The sequence below is a fragment of the Mercenaria mercenaria genome, chromosome 5, assembly GCF_021730395.1.
Source record: "Mercenaria mercenaria strain notata chromosome 5, MADL_Memer_1, whole genome shotgun sequence".
NCBI classification, from domain to species: Eukaryota; Metazoa; Mollusca; class Bivalvia; order Venerida; family Veneridae; genus Mercenaria; species Mercenaria mercenaria.
Window position 1 is genome coordinate 9,542,249 of NC_069365.1, and position 15,027 is coordinate 9,557,275.

General features: G+C 36.9%; 1 protein-coding gene across 1 annotated transcript; it reads right to left on the reverse strand.

Moving 5' to 3' along the window:
• Positions 1 to 5,441: 5,441 nt before the first annotated feature.
• On the reverse strand, positions 5,442 to 9,667 carry LOC128557245 (putative tyrosinase-like protein tyr-3). The gene is made up of 4 exons (XM_053544426.1): positions 9,593 to 9,667; positions 7,868 to 8,005; positions 7,447 to 7,550; positions 5,442 to 7,069 (listed from the first exon to the last, which is right to left on the reverse strand). The coding sequence occupies exons 1-4, from the start codon at positions 9,665 to 9,667 to the stop codon at positions 6,514 to 6,516; spliced, it is 873 nt and encodes a 290-aa protein (XP_053400401.1). The 3' UTR covers positions 5,442 to 6,513.
• Positions 9,668 to 15,027: the final 5,360 nt, after the last annotated feature.

A 15,027-nucleotide genomic window follows, 5' to 3' on the forward strand; every position in this document is an offset into this window, starting at 1 on the left:
TAGAAATCGCTTTCTTAATCTATACATCCTACAAAGAGGCGTGTGGTGTTACAGACTATAGTTTCATGAGTGACACGATTGTATCGGCTCACTTGCCCCGCAAGGATGCGAGTTCGTTTGTAGTGTAAATTCTTCATGTGAGGACACCATCCAGTTAGTTTATTGATGGGTCTGTCCAGGTGCTAGCCCGTGATGACATAATGTCCGGTCTTGCACCTTCGGATTTTATCCACCATTAAAAGCTGGACAAATCGCCAATATGGCCGACACTGTGCCAGTGTGTCTCGAAAACTAACAAAAACCAAAAAGTATCGCTTCTATAAAAAATATGATAAAGAATTTAAGACTGTCAGATAGGTTAACAAATGCATTGCACTTCAAAGCATGATATTCTACCACTCTCAGGATATGTCCCACGAATGAAATGAACTGTAAACGTTTGTCATATTCCACTGTTTGTTTCACAGCCTGGATTAAGGGGTGTTCTGAGGTAATAAGAAAGTTTTGTTTTAAAAGATATCGGCTGGATGAATTAACCATATCGTTCCGATAGATTCTTTGTGCACAAGGATAAAACTCCGGTCAGAATCAAATACTTTACATGCAGTTCCTTCGTTAAAAGCAATTATACTGAATCACATATATAAATGTCTTTTTACAATGCCACCTAGTCGTGATATCCATCATGAAATGTTTCCTTCTCGCACACTGCTTGCCACAGACTGAGCTAAAATGGCCGACAAATTCTAAACAACTGACAGTAACAATGGAAACAATAGACGATGGAAACTTCATTGTTCAAAGACTCCAGTATTGTTCAATAAAGTTTTGAGATCCTATGGAAACTATTCCAGGATGAAAAATCAAAGATAATAATATTAAATAGTGCGGTATAACTTATGTAAATTTTAAAATACGCAAAATTATATTTTCAAACTTGGCCACCATACTGATGACGTCGTAGATCAGTCCAGTCGCGGAACTCGGACAGGCGACATGTCTTTTTGTGACCTTCAAACATTGTCTTAACAGTTTGGTATATGTCGCCATTACGGTAATCTTTTTTTCCGATCGCACAGGATTCCCGTTCTGTATACACTACGGGTTTTAATTGGCTGCCAATGAATGTATAACAAGCAAAAGAAGATGGATAAAATTTCTATAAAAGCAAGGATATGTGTTGCATCGTATTATTTTCTCTATGTAAAGACCCTTGAGGCATATAGTGCTGAATGTCTGCCCTTTCGAGACCAAGGCTTTTCTTTTCAGATTTTGGAGATAATATTCATTTGGTTCTGGATTATAGATCTAGGAAACAGAAACTGATCTACAGTCTTACTAGATGTTGGTAGGCAATGGGACAGCATTTGTAGACCTGGTGTTAACAGCATTGACGTTTAATAGTAAAAAGATATCCAAGACGAACATAATTTAGATCTCTGGGGGATCTGTGGGTGGATCGTATATAAACTGCTACACAATTCAATTAGTACATCCATTTTAACATACAATGTTTTGATAACACCAAGAAGATGCATCCACTTTACAAAGGAAAAAACTGTGATCGGTCCCGTACAGTTTCAGTCAAGTTCATGTGGAAACTATGTGTGGTTCAGTTCCTTTGCGATCATGGACTCAACTCAATGTATAAACAAGTGCTAAGTGGCATGAGAGTGTTGCACATTAATGAGCCGCACCATGAGAAAACCAACATTTGCGACCAGCATGGATCCAGACCAGCCTGTGTATCCGCGCAGTCTGATCAGGATCCATGCTGTTCGCTAACGGTTTCTCTAATTGCAATAGGCTTTGAAAGCGAACAGCATGCTGGTCGCAAACGCATTATGTTAGTTTTCTCATGGCGCGGCTCATTTTATTACTTGTCGGCTGTAGTACTTTGTTTAGAGGCGTTCTGTGCTTCCAAAGGACCTTCATATAATATTTAGGTATATCATCAACATCAACTGAATATTATATAAAGTATTGCAGGGAGTTTCATTTTACACTCAGTTTGACTTTCCTATGTTTCTTCTTTTCATTATCAGTTACATTGTTATGTTTTTCTGACAATCCCACAAGAATATGATTACTACCCGATTATGTTACCAAATCTCGTACATGTTATACGCCAGATATCCTTTCAAAATTCCGGCATCAACCACTACATAAGACTAAGTTTGCGTTGATACATGCTATGTCATTTTCCGTTGTTAATTTTTGAATTTGTTTGAGAAATAATCACTTACTTCCGGGAAACATATGATAGATCAGCTCTAACATATCCTGAGAAATTGAGAAGGATATTGTATGAATACGGTGTCTTTTACAAGCATACATTTCTATAACTTCCATATGATACATCCTAAAATTCACCTCAGTTTATTACATTAACCATCGTAGGGAATATCGCTTTCAAGTAACTTGGGACTCGGTCATCTGTTGCTGTACTGAGATCGCACTGCACATGCACAACTGAAAGGCGACACCATGATGAGAGAAGTCAAAACTACAAGGTGAAAGTCTAAACCGTGATGGTAAAAGTCGAAATCATGATGGCAAAAGTCGAACCCACGATGACGAAAGTCGTGGTGAATAACAAAATTCACTCATCATTTGGTCATCGTAGTTTCTTTTTTTTCACCATTGTGGTTTTGTCTTCTCGACTTTCACCATTAAAGTTTCCTGCTTTCATCTTCGTTGATTTGACTTTCATCATCGTGATTTCAAGTATCATTGTTCGAGTATTAAAGTAAAATTGCGATGGTCCAAACGGAACACCGTAGTTATCTAAGCCATAGTCAATTTGTTTGTTGGTTTTAATGTTTAACGTCGTGTTTCAGCAGTATTTCAGATATGTAACGCCTGACCAGTGTTCCAGGATTCTGTACCAGTACTAACCTGTTCTCCGCAAGTAACTGCCAACGTCCCCACATGAATCAGAGGTGGAGGACGAATGATGTATTCATACAAAATGTCTTTTATCAAATCGTCACGGAGAACATACGCCCTTCCCGGGGATCGTACTCACGACCCCGCGGTCCGTAGATCTGCGCTCTCCCTACTGAGCTGAGCCATAGTCAAGGAATACAGTTTCAATAACTGGCATTCCAGATCGTATATTTGAGCTTTCAAAAACGATTTAAGCAGTGTATAACTGTAAAACATATGATCTTCGTTTTAAAAATCATTTGAAACCCCTTTGATGCATCCGGACAAAATCGAAAGAACGGACAGAACGGACGGACTAATACCTATTAAACAAACGTCCTCGTGACGATTGTTACGCTGGCAACAAACGGGATTGTCATGGAAACAAGAGTAATGCTGGCCCTAAATCGCCCACCTGAAGTAAAAGGTTCGGTGATGTATATCCTATAGTATAGACGTGTAAAAGTATTTCTAACATTTTCATTAAAGAAGAAGGTCAGAGTAATACATTTAGCATTTCGTGAAATCGAGGGCATTTCTGGTGATCTTGACTGAGATCATTTAGTTATACATGATAAACAGAAAATTGATAAGGCACGACAAAAAACCTTTACAGTGTTCATAAGCTCAAAATATGCAATGGAGTCCTGGTGGTGTCATTTGAATGTCGCACATTGCTATATCAAAGAAAATGACTGGGGTTACTATGCCGATGTGACCGAAACAGAACAAGCATTTCACATTATGAGAGAATAGGAGAATGACTCAACAGACAGGTCAATGATTGAATCTGCCGTATTGTACAAGGTTTAATATAATTAGTAGGGAATTTATACTAATTCAAGAACTGGACAAATCATGAAACCTGGCTAAAAATCGTTTGATCATACATGTATTTTAATTGAGCTGGAAGGGATTGCTTGGGATTGCTAGAATATCAACATACCAGGATCCAACTTGGTGAAACTTTAACAAGTGTTTAAGCTAACGGTCGATTACATTTTAGAATTATATTTCAACATTTTAGAAGACTTCCAAAAAATGTATGAACACCAACATGTCTTTACAGTAAAACAAACATCTTTCTAGGTACGAACACTAAAAAGTAATTAAAGTCCATTTCATTTCAATGATTCCCGAATACACAAGCGTCCTGTCCTCCATGACAAAGGAAAGGTAAAGCATAAAAACAGTGTTGATCTTATACGTCATGCTGAACTTTCAAAATAATCATCGCCTGTTTGTATACATTTAAGCTAGGAAAGAAAAATATGAACTATCATTTCTTAAATGGGATACAGATAGATGACAAATGGAGAACTAAATCACAAAAGTACATTTAACGATAGTATTTATTAATATTTGCTATCAGCATAGAATTTCAAATCGTGCGATATCAAATGAAATGGTAATAACGTTTTTCTATTTCCTATTAATTGTTGTGATAAACTTATACACGTTTCTATGGAGATATACATAATCATGACAAAAGAAAACAGGACAGGAGGAATGACTCCGTAAATACCTGTATTCAGTATGATTATGGAAATGAGAACATCAATGATAATACAATTTGTCTGAACTTGATAATTGAAGCATGAGAAAATTTGTATTTTTTTTATCGAATTTCATGTGGTGACAGAAATTTATCATCACGCACATGCTGTACTTTCTGCACGTGTGCACAATGTCCTGCACGTGTATACTATTTTCATGCACATGTGCACTATTTTCCTGTTCATTTGTCCAGCATGTGTACATTTCCCCCCTGGACTTTTGGCTATTTTCCTGCACGTGTGCACTATTTTCCTGTGCCTTTTTATTTGTATGACTTTAGTTGTTGTTTTCAAGGTACAATCAAAATGAAAAACATGTATGACTGCCTTCTGAAAAAAAATGCAAATCTGTATTCCATTATGTATGGTTATCACTTATTTTCAAACGAGTGGAAAAATATAACATATAAAACCAGATCTACCGCGCACAGTTTTTATCATACATTTAACAACAGACCACACAAATAACTCGTTAAAACTAAAATTTTAACGAGTGTCTTATTCCATAGTGCTAAACAAATTGAAAAATTATGATCAATTGGCGAATTGGTCTTTTAAAATTGATGAACTTGCAGATTATGTGCAGATGTGTTTAAAGTATGGCTACAGTAATTGGATACTGATGTGTACATCAATGAGAAGTGGTACTAATGTTCTACAAACCATTGATTTCATTTATAAAAAGTTGGGCCATCCTAGACACTAAATGTAAAGTATGTGCAATAAAAAGTAAGAATATAATGGGATATTTATTTGATTGTTGAGGTAAATAATCGAGTTTCAAATCTTGCGAAGCATCTTGTAAGATTTGTTTCCCTTCAATGTTTTTAGACATGACACGGATATGTGTAGTAGAAATTTATAACATAGCCTTTTACTTCCTGCGAGACTACCCTTGTCTTGAAGGTCTGTCTTTAGGCAATCAAAAAAATATTGGTTTGACCATACTGCAATGAAACCATTGTCACGTGACTGAGACAAGTGAAACGCTTATATTGCATAGGTAGACATCAGGAAATATCTTCTTTTACGTTCATTTTACCAAACAGCTTCAACTCAACTTTTTTTAGGCGGGTACACTGTCATGGATCTTTGGAACAAGGAGGAGATTAAGACTGGGGGCTCAAGAGGTTTTTTTTGTCACTGACTATTACATGTAGGTTCCGCATTGTGTTCATTGTTTTGCTCTTGTCGACTATTTATGTGTTTTTTTTTGTAGATGTCAATCACTACACATCCATACATACACTGATGTAGGGTTTCTGTTTGGGGAGACGGCGTTCTAGTAACGTGGCTATTCCTATCCTATCCTTGTCCTTGTTTTTGAGACATCAAGTAAAATTTATAAATCTGATAATGACGTGTGACTTAGAAACGGGGATTGCCAGTCAGTAAATATCAAACAGTAATAGTATAAATAATTTTTATCTTAAAGTGATGCTCAGATATGTTTTCAAGAAATAGATTCATGATTTCTTTATTCCATTTTACTCAATTATCTATTTAGGAAACAGAAAGAGGTTGACTTGCCGAATTTAGTGTTGCAGTGATCGCTTTATGACTATATCTGATGTTGCGAAAACATATATCAAATCTGGTCCAGAGAAGAATCTGACCATCATCAAAGTCAAATTATCTTACCTTGTCCGTTGTAAAAATGAATAACGTAAAAAAGAAAAGTGAAATGTTACATTTTACAGCAAAATATTTAGAGCGGAGGCTGTTTCGGTTTTGGAATTTCTGTATTCTACGCATTCTTTTCTTCTACCTGATTGACTGCTCGTCGGAATCATCTGCCGGTCTATTTTTTCCGAGCATTCAGAATTCTTGGGTCGGTAGGCGGTGACCTAAAGCGAGGGCCAATACGTAATGTTGGTGTGCCAGTCCTTCGTGTTGGAAATTCCTCTTCAGTCCGTTCAACCGAGACACAGCGTTGTCTTGTAATGTCACAACGTAAATATGGAGTCTCACAAAATGGCCTCGACCAAGAACAGGTAGGCGAACGTTCGTATGCGTACCAGTGATTACTTCAATCGAAACTATATCCAACGATATTCCTATATGCAGGGAAAGCAGCCATTGGTTGCGCTGCACGGACGCCCAGTGTTGTCTGATAATCTGTCAAAGGATTAATTCCACAAACTTGAATTTGATTCCAGCGGAACATGTCCCAAATATAATCTATGAAAGCATGATGAAGAAAGAACGCTGGGTCATGTGCTGCTGTATTTAAACCGGACATTTGGCCACCTACCCATATGTGCGGCCCACCATGGGCAAGCTCCAGGTTAAACTGATCCAGCGCAGTTGGTTCTGATATATCACTTATTCTACAACGAGTCATTATTGCACTAATATCCTCTTTCCGAAAGAGAATGCCTGCACGAGATATATTTCGTGTTAACTGACCAATCGGGGTGGCCCAATTGGCGAAAGGTCCAGTTGCGACTACTCCGCCGCCATTTCCAAGAAACTGTGATGACCAGATTATTGAATTATCCGGATTCACCATGTCAAAGTCAAGCGTTGAATCCCAATATGGCAATGATAAACTGGGATCAATACGACGTAATGCTTCTTCCATCCTGAAAAATCATTTTTCTGGCATGATAACACAAATTGAATAAAGCATCGAAAGTGTCCTATATTTAAGGCGTACATTTCAAGACCAAATTTACATTAAAATTATTACCAGGAAAGAATTTCTACTCGCAATTGTAATAAGATCTTGATACTAGCATGTTATTAAAAAACTTTTTCAGTTTGAAAACAAAACATTTTTAGTTTATGGGTAAAAAGTATAGTTCGTAGAACGGGGGACTTTATCAAGCCGTAAAAATTCAGTTTGGCCAGTAAAATGGTTCACATTACAATAAGTAAATAAAGCAAATCTCAGTGAGAAGGTTGTTAAAACCAAACAAGATCATACTCAAAATTTAACGACAAGCTGAAAAGTACTTACATGGCAATATAGACCCTGTGCCAGCCAAAGAAGTTCGGTCCACCATGTATTAAGTTTAAAATCGCACCTTGGTGTAGATTAGCAAAAACGTCGTACTGTCCTGTCTTGAATAAGAAAGGCTTTCATTAAAAACTCAAATATTTGTTAAACATTGATCATTGAATTCATTTATAATATATTTGTTCTGTATGTTTACTTTCCCTTAAGAATACTGTTTCCGAGACATATAAAAATAGACTAAGAGAAAAATCATTTAGTCATAATCATTTACCAGTAGTGTCAAAAAAGGGTTGGTGCCGAAGCAATGTTAGTGCGGAAATCTATTTAGAGTATATGGAACGGGCGCATGAAATCATTCAATATTTACCAGTTCAGTGTTTACATGGCAACGATTGTTCGCTTAGACTTTTATAGTTCTTACCATTTTCATTTGATTAATAGCAGAATGGAAGGCAGTTCGTTCCTCAACAGAAAGCATTCTGTATTCTCGCCGAATTCTAAACCCTGTCTGTGGATACTCTTGGTTCGTCTGCCTCTTTGTCCGACCACTTCGAACGAACTAAAAAATTCAAAACGATAATATCATGACCTCTTACTTTCCTCCTTTAGTTTGAAAAAAACACCATGAAGATTTATTATGCTTTATCATATAAATTGAAAATAATTATAAAAACCAACAAGAAAAGAAAGTTGACTCGGATGCCTGTGACATCGACCTTGACAAAGATGCCCTATGGTGGGTCTTATATGTGGCCTATCATTTAGTTAAGGTGACTGTTTACTTGAATATTCATTCTTGCAAAGTAAAGTTATTGACCAGACCAGACAAAAACAACAACAACAGACTTATCAAGAAGAATTATCATCTTTGACCTCTTAGTGGGACCTTAACCTTTAAGATAGGGGCCTGGGTCTTACACGCAACATATTGTCTTCTTTATGCATTTATGCCAAGCACTTTTAAAATCCCTTGATGAATAGCAGAGTTTTGGACCGGACATGAAACAGACCCTCTTAATCTTTGACCTCCAAGTGAAACCTTTGAGCTAGGGTTCTAGGTCTTGTGCACAACACGTCGTCTCGTTAAAGGGAGCATTTGTGCAAAGTAATTTTAAAATTCCATGATAAATTGCAGAGTTTTGGACCGACCACGAAGTGTTACGGAAGGACAGACAGACGCAGCCAATTTCTATGTCCCCAATTTTGTCTTCGAAAAAGGCGGGGTTTAATTACAAATGGAATGGTACTGTACTGGCTTTATTACAATTAACAAACGGAACAAAGAAAGCGTTTGGTATGTTTTGATGTATGTGACAGGAAGATTTGTCGACATATTGTAGCTTACGACGGATCATCCCTTTGAGCAATTTCCTAATACACGTATACTGTTTATCAACACCTTGCAGAATTTTAGTTTTATTCATTATGGCTAAACGTATTTTTCTTCTGTTTGTTTGTTTATTTCATAAGAATATATCTGTTTTAAATTCTGGTCAACGAAAATAGAAAAAGAAAGGTATTTCTTCCTTTAATAATATTTCCCTTCCGAAGCGTTTGCTCTCATGCTATATCAGATATCAGTGTGGGGAATCACGTGACTTACAATGGCAGATTACACGGAAAAATGGCCGATAATTTCTCCGATTCGGCAGGAAAATCAAGGTATTTCTGTTTATAAACATTTGTTTTAGATGTTCTAATATATCCTATCATATGCCCCTTACCTTCCGATTTCCTCCGGTACCCATACTTTGTTCCCTTCACCTATATTTTCCGAGAACACTTGGGAAGTTTGAATACATTCGCAGTTTTTGGGATGACAGTATCCACGGACCGGCTCAATTTTGTCAAAAAAAATACAAATTACTGAAGTAAATGACAGTGCAATCACACGAAAAGTTGACCAAGTATCTAGTCCATCATAAACATGTAACGAACTGACAAAAAACAAAGCTGCTAAAAAGAGAATGTCGAAATCTATGAAATGACGCTGAACACGTACACAGTCTTCAAAGGCGCTGTGCACGTACAGGAACAACTATTCCATTTTATACTATAGAAATACTTGTTGCCACGAGGCTTCTGTATTTAAACTTGTTTATACATACACAAATGTATTTATACTAAACAGATGTGTAAATATTACTTTAAGAAGTTCTTTTGCTGCTACTGTGTACTTCATTTTATGTTCAATGTTTTGGTTCACTTTACGGAATGACATTCGTATAAATGATAAAGTGGTTGTAGATCTGTTTGTAAGTACTATTTTTATAAATTGTTTTTGTATTTCTATACATGCAATATATATGTAAGCTTTAATTTGAGAAAAGTGAATACAGTTAAAGTTTGTTTACGTGATATAATTATTGTGTCAAAGGATAAAATCGCATTTTCTGAAAAACAGGATCTACGAAAATCCATGCATGAACGGCACTGAAGCAGACATGCTCTATTTGTCCGGATAATTTAATTCTGAACGTTCATGAAAGAACACACAAATGAAAATAAAAAGAAAACCTTTTCACATTGTCTCTATAGGTTGACTGCATTTCTACCCAATTTCATTACATAAACGCGGTATTTAGAGTAATATCAACGGTTACACTTGATGACGCTACGAAATCAAATTACATACTGTTATATGACGTCTCGGAGACACTGACGTAGCTTCCTGTAGGCTATTTAGACACGTGCCTACACGTTTTCTTCAAATATGAGTAAAAAAATCCCCGAAAATGCCAAATATGCAATAAAATACGAGGGTGTACGGGATGATGGGTGTTACATATATTTCCTAGTTTCTGTAGTTTTCTATATGAAACTCATGTTTTTATTTACATATTTTCAGAATGTTTGGTGATAAACAGCGAACGTTCAGTGCAAAATGGCTGTCCGGGTACACAAGTGGCTTTGTTTATAGATCTATCGCAAAAGACGAAGTACATTGTGCTAACTACGTATTGTTTTGGCGCATTGGCGGTAGGGAGAAAACCTTCATATTAGAACTACCAGTGACAGATTCGAAGAATTTTTCCACCTGGCTCTAAAGACGTTATAAAAATCCTGTCACCACAATGAGACGGTCCTGGGGGGGGGGGGGGGGGGGGGGGGGGGGGGGGGGAATTATGCGACTATCAAGACAGGAAAAAATGATTCGATCAACAAGAAAATATCTGAATCAACAAAGAATTCAGTACAAAGAAATAGACACATACTTGGGGAAATAATAAAGGTCACTGCTGTTTGTACGGAGTAGAATATAGCAATGCACGACCATACGGAAGAGGTTAATAATTTCATGACAATGTTGACACATTTGCTCAGGATGGTGATATTTTAAGCGAGCACTTGGGCCATGCACAGTATAAATAAAAAAAACACATCTCCTGACAATGCACATATAGAGATCTAATTCAAACTCCTGACATTAAAAAAAATGAAATAATAGGAATTTGCTCTAAACAAATAAGAGAAAAAGTGTAAGCGGACTGTATAAATGCTTCTTTCTTTGCCACCATTGTTGACGAAGCAACTGACAAATCAACCAAGAAACAACTCTCGCTATGCGTTAGGATTAGGCCTACTGATGATACATGTGCCTCTGTAAAGAGTTCCTATAGAATTTATTGTGTGCAAATCGATCAAATGTATTAAAGTTAATCGAAATATCTTGGATTTCTTGCAAGAAGCTGATCTAGGTATTTTAAAGTTGAGCACAGTGCTATGATGGGGCATTAATATATAAAAATACCGTAGTGTGCAAACGCGTATAAAAGAACGATCTCCACATGCAAATGATATACATTGCAAGGCTCGTTGTTTGAATTTAGCCTTAGTACACAGCTCTAAAATCCCATGTGTCCGAACCATGATGCCAACTGTGCAAGATAAGCTTTCTGTTCGATTACTCAGCAAACGATCGGTAGCGTTACCGAGGAACTGGCAAGGGATGCAGTTTCAATGGACGAGATGGAGCAACGTACTAAAATGTGAACCCTTCTGAGACTCGGTGGTCAAGACGAACTGATGCCCTCTGCACGTTCAAGAGCACGTTTTCAGTGGTAACCCATGCTCTGGAAACACTGCGTGAAGATGGAGATGAGAAGGCAGGCCAGTATCTTGCTGCAGTTCTTAGATTTGACTTTATCATTTCTCTTGTATCTGAAAATTTGTTAAGTATCATCGTAGCGCTGACGAGCCTTTTGCAGAAGGAAGATATGGACTTACTAAATGCCGTTACAGAGACAAAGATACACGTTTCCTCGAATTAGCGGAATGACTGGGCAGTGTGGCTTGCCCGATACGAAAAGGCAATGCGTATGATCAGAGACTTCGGCACTAAAACATCTAAACCAAGGTGTGTTGGAAGTCAAATGCATAGAGACAATCATGATGCAGAATCTGTCTTGGATTATTGGCAGTTTACGGTATACAATGTATTTGTCGGCCATTTTCTCTAGAAATGGCAATAGAATCTGTAAAAAGATCCTTTGGAAGCAAAGAATGCAACCAAGAAGAATAATAGCAGACTCGGTTTTAGTGAGTCTGTTCATGAGAGGTAATGAAATGTGCCTCCCTAGCATCGGCTTTAGCGGAACTCTATTACACTTAATATTATGTTGAATGTACTCCATGATCCCAAAGGACCAGAAAATATAACAACACTGAATCCAAGTATTGGGAGACTTTTTACAGCCGCCGCACTGCACTTAAAGATTGCTTTTGTGATAGATAACTCACATTCTAAAAAATGAAGACCGTTTTGTTGCCGGAAAGTCAAAAGTGCCGGTGCCTATTTACACCGCATATGCACCAGATCTTCACGGCAAATGTCAGATATTTAAAAATGAGGTAACAAAGTAGAAAGTAAACTGGAATATTGTCAGTCTAAAACCACAGACTTCAGACTACTCTTCTACCTCCCAGCAAGGTCTTGTATCCGTGTGTAAACACTATTCTGTTTGTGCTTCTGACCTTGCCTCCAACATCTGCATTTTGCGAACGCTCATTCAGTGTAATGAAACGCATTCAAAAACTACCTTCGTTCAACAATGACGAGTGATAAAATGCTTTACTAGCTCTGATACACATTCACAAGGATGTCTGCATTGATGTAGACCACGTCATCAATGCACTCGCTTCACAGAAATGCAGAATATGGACCTTTTCTGACCCAAAGCCTGCTCTTTACGAATTTTTAAATGTAACAGAAATGGAATAGACCTTTTCTCTCTCTATCAGACACAGTTACCAAAAATTGTTAAATGCGAATAACATATTGTAGCGGTTATTAGAAATGATAATAAATAGGTATAACTACTCAAACTGAACCCCATGGCAAAATTTGAATAGCTCAAAGTCAAGACAATTATTGGAACTATTTTGTGCATGGTGTAGTATTTTTAAGTGTGAGAAATCAAATGTAAAACACTTGTTTCTCAAAAGTGTAGTTCAGGATGTATTTTCAAATATAACAGAGTTGTGGAAATGGCCAGGACAAATAAAAATCAGTTCTTCCTATTTTGCATTGTTATTTCTTAGTGTCTTTAAGTCGTTCTACGGGAAACTGTGAGTGAAATAGGTCAGTATCGGCATCTGATCACAATTTCAAATGCTGGAAAAAAGTCAAAATAAATGTATAAAAATACATTGACAATAATGTGTTGCTGGCGAGGTGCTCAGATGTGCCCAGAATGTAGTACAGGGCGTATGTTTACCAAACAATTTTCCGGCGGAGCATGCCACCGAACTCCTAGATAATTAATGTGCCAATTAAAACACATCTGAATCGGGCAAGGAGCGCCTATGCAAAAGAAAATAAATCTAACAAATCGGTTTCCTTATTCACAACTAGGAGGCATGGTAAATTCACTTTATATGATAAATAGCGTTGTGTATTCAAATGATTTCCAGTACATTCTTTTACACAGCTATGGCCGAGTGAGTAAATCAGAGTCTTCTGTCAATATTCTCTGTTGTGTTTAAACAAAACAATCATATTTTGTGCTATAATCCACAGACTTAGCCTAAATCTTTGTGATTTCCAAAAAAAGGATTATCTGGCATCGGTACGTAAAACAATGATGACGTACTAAGTTAAAGCTGAGACGTCATAATATTATAAATAACGAAAAACAATCATATAGTGTGTGTAAATACAAAAATCTCGCGGCAACTTAAGTATTTCTATAATATAAAATAGAATAGTTGATCCTGTACGTGCACAGCACCTTTGAAAACTGTGTACGTGTTCAGCGCCATTTCGTAGATTTCGACATTCTCTTTTTGGCAGCTTTGCTTTTTGCCAGTTCGTTACATGTTTATGTTGAACAGGGTACTTGGTTAACTTTTCATGTAATTGTACTGTCATTTAGTTCAGTAATTTGTATTTTCTGGACAAAATTGTGTCGGTCCGTGGATACCGTCATCCCAGAAACTGCGAATGTATTCAAACTTCCCAAGTGTTCTCGGAAAATAAAGGTGAAAGGAACAAAGTATGGGTACCAGAGGAAATCGGAAGGTAAGGGGCATACGATAGGATATATTAGAACATCTAAAACAAAGGTTTACCAATAGAAATACCTGGATTTTCCATGCGAATCGGAGAAATGATCGGCCATTTTTCCGTGTAAGCTGCCTTTTTAAGTCACGTGTTTCCCCACACTGGATATCCTGATCGTTTTTATAATCAAAGCACTGAAGTACTGATGGGGCGATTTTCTTGTCGGTCTGAGGGAAATTTTGGGTTCGAACCCCGCTACAAACCGGACTGTTAATGAGTATGGTCTAGTCCTGTTCCTTCCCTAATACGATGGTTAGGAAAATTGATGGACTCGTAATAGTGTACCTCCTTTTTTGAAGAGTATTCAGTTCCTACCATAAGCCTACTTTGACTAATTTTTCAGGAGAGCGTAGGTTCAAGCCCCACTAGGACCAAACATTTTTTCATTATATTTCTTTTATCTAGTAAGATAAACTGTTTTTCAAGACTTATTATTATTGATTTGTTGTACAAAAGCGGACATTTTTCATTTGATTAGCCATTTCTTGCTGTTTAAAGTGAATTTAACCTCTGATACAGAAGGGTGAAGGTTTAGACATCTTTGAAAATACTGAGTTACATGTGGTAAAAGTTCTTTATTTTGCATTTCTTTTTTAGTTTATATATTGTTGAAGAAATGTAGGTAGGTTTTACTTCTGCCGTTTAGTTATTTTTGAATGCAGAGAGCAAGGCCATAATTTTTCAGTGTTGGAGCTTAATTTCTGTCCGATTAAATCCTTTTACTTGAGGCTCCCCAGAAATATTGTTATCGACAGTTTTATTTTGTGTATTATAATTGTTACGCAATACTTTGAGGTTTCTTTTAGCAAAGTTTTTGGTAAAATGAATTCTCTGCAATCGTTTTGCGCAGTGGTTATCATTTTGAAATTTGTCTCTGTTTGAGCTTGAGGAAATAAGATAAATTATACAAAATTAAAAAAAAAACACACACAAAAAAAACGACACGGTAAAAGTTGTTTAAAAAATGCGACACAGCCCGAAACAATGTTAACTTAAAGACTGTATCAAGTTAATGCAAT

Bases quoted from the DNA above. Each gene is read 5' to 3' on its own strand.
- LOC128557245 (XM_053544426.1), bottom strand. From the start codon at position 9,667: ATGTCATTCCGTAAAGTGAACCAAAACATTGAACATAAAATGAAGTAC. The intron at 8,006-9,592 runs GTAATATTTACA...TGAATTTTTTAG, and splicing joins CAGCAAAAGAACTTCTTAAA to TTCGTTCGAAGTGGTCGGAC. The intron at 7,070-7,446 runs GTAAGTACTTTT...ATGATTTTTCAG, and splicing joins CACAGGGTCTATATTGCCAT to GATGGAAGAAGCATTACGTC.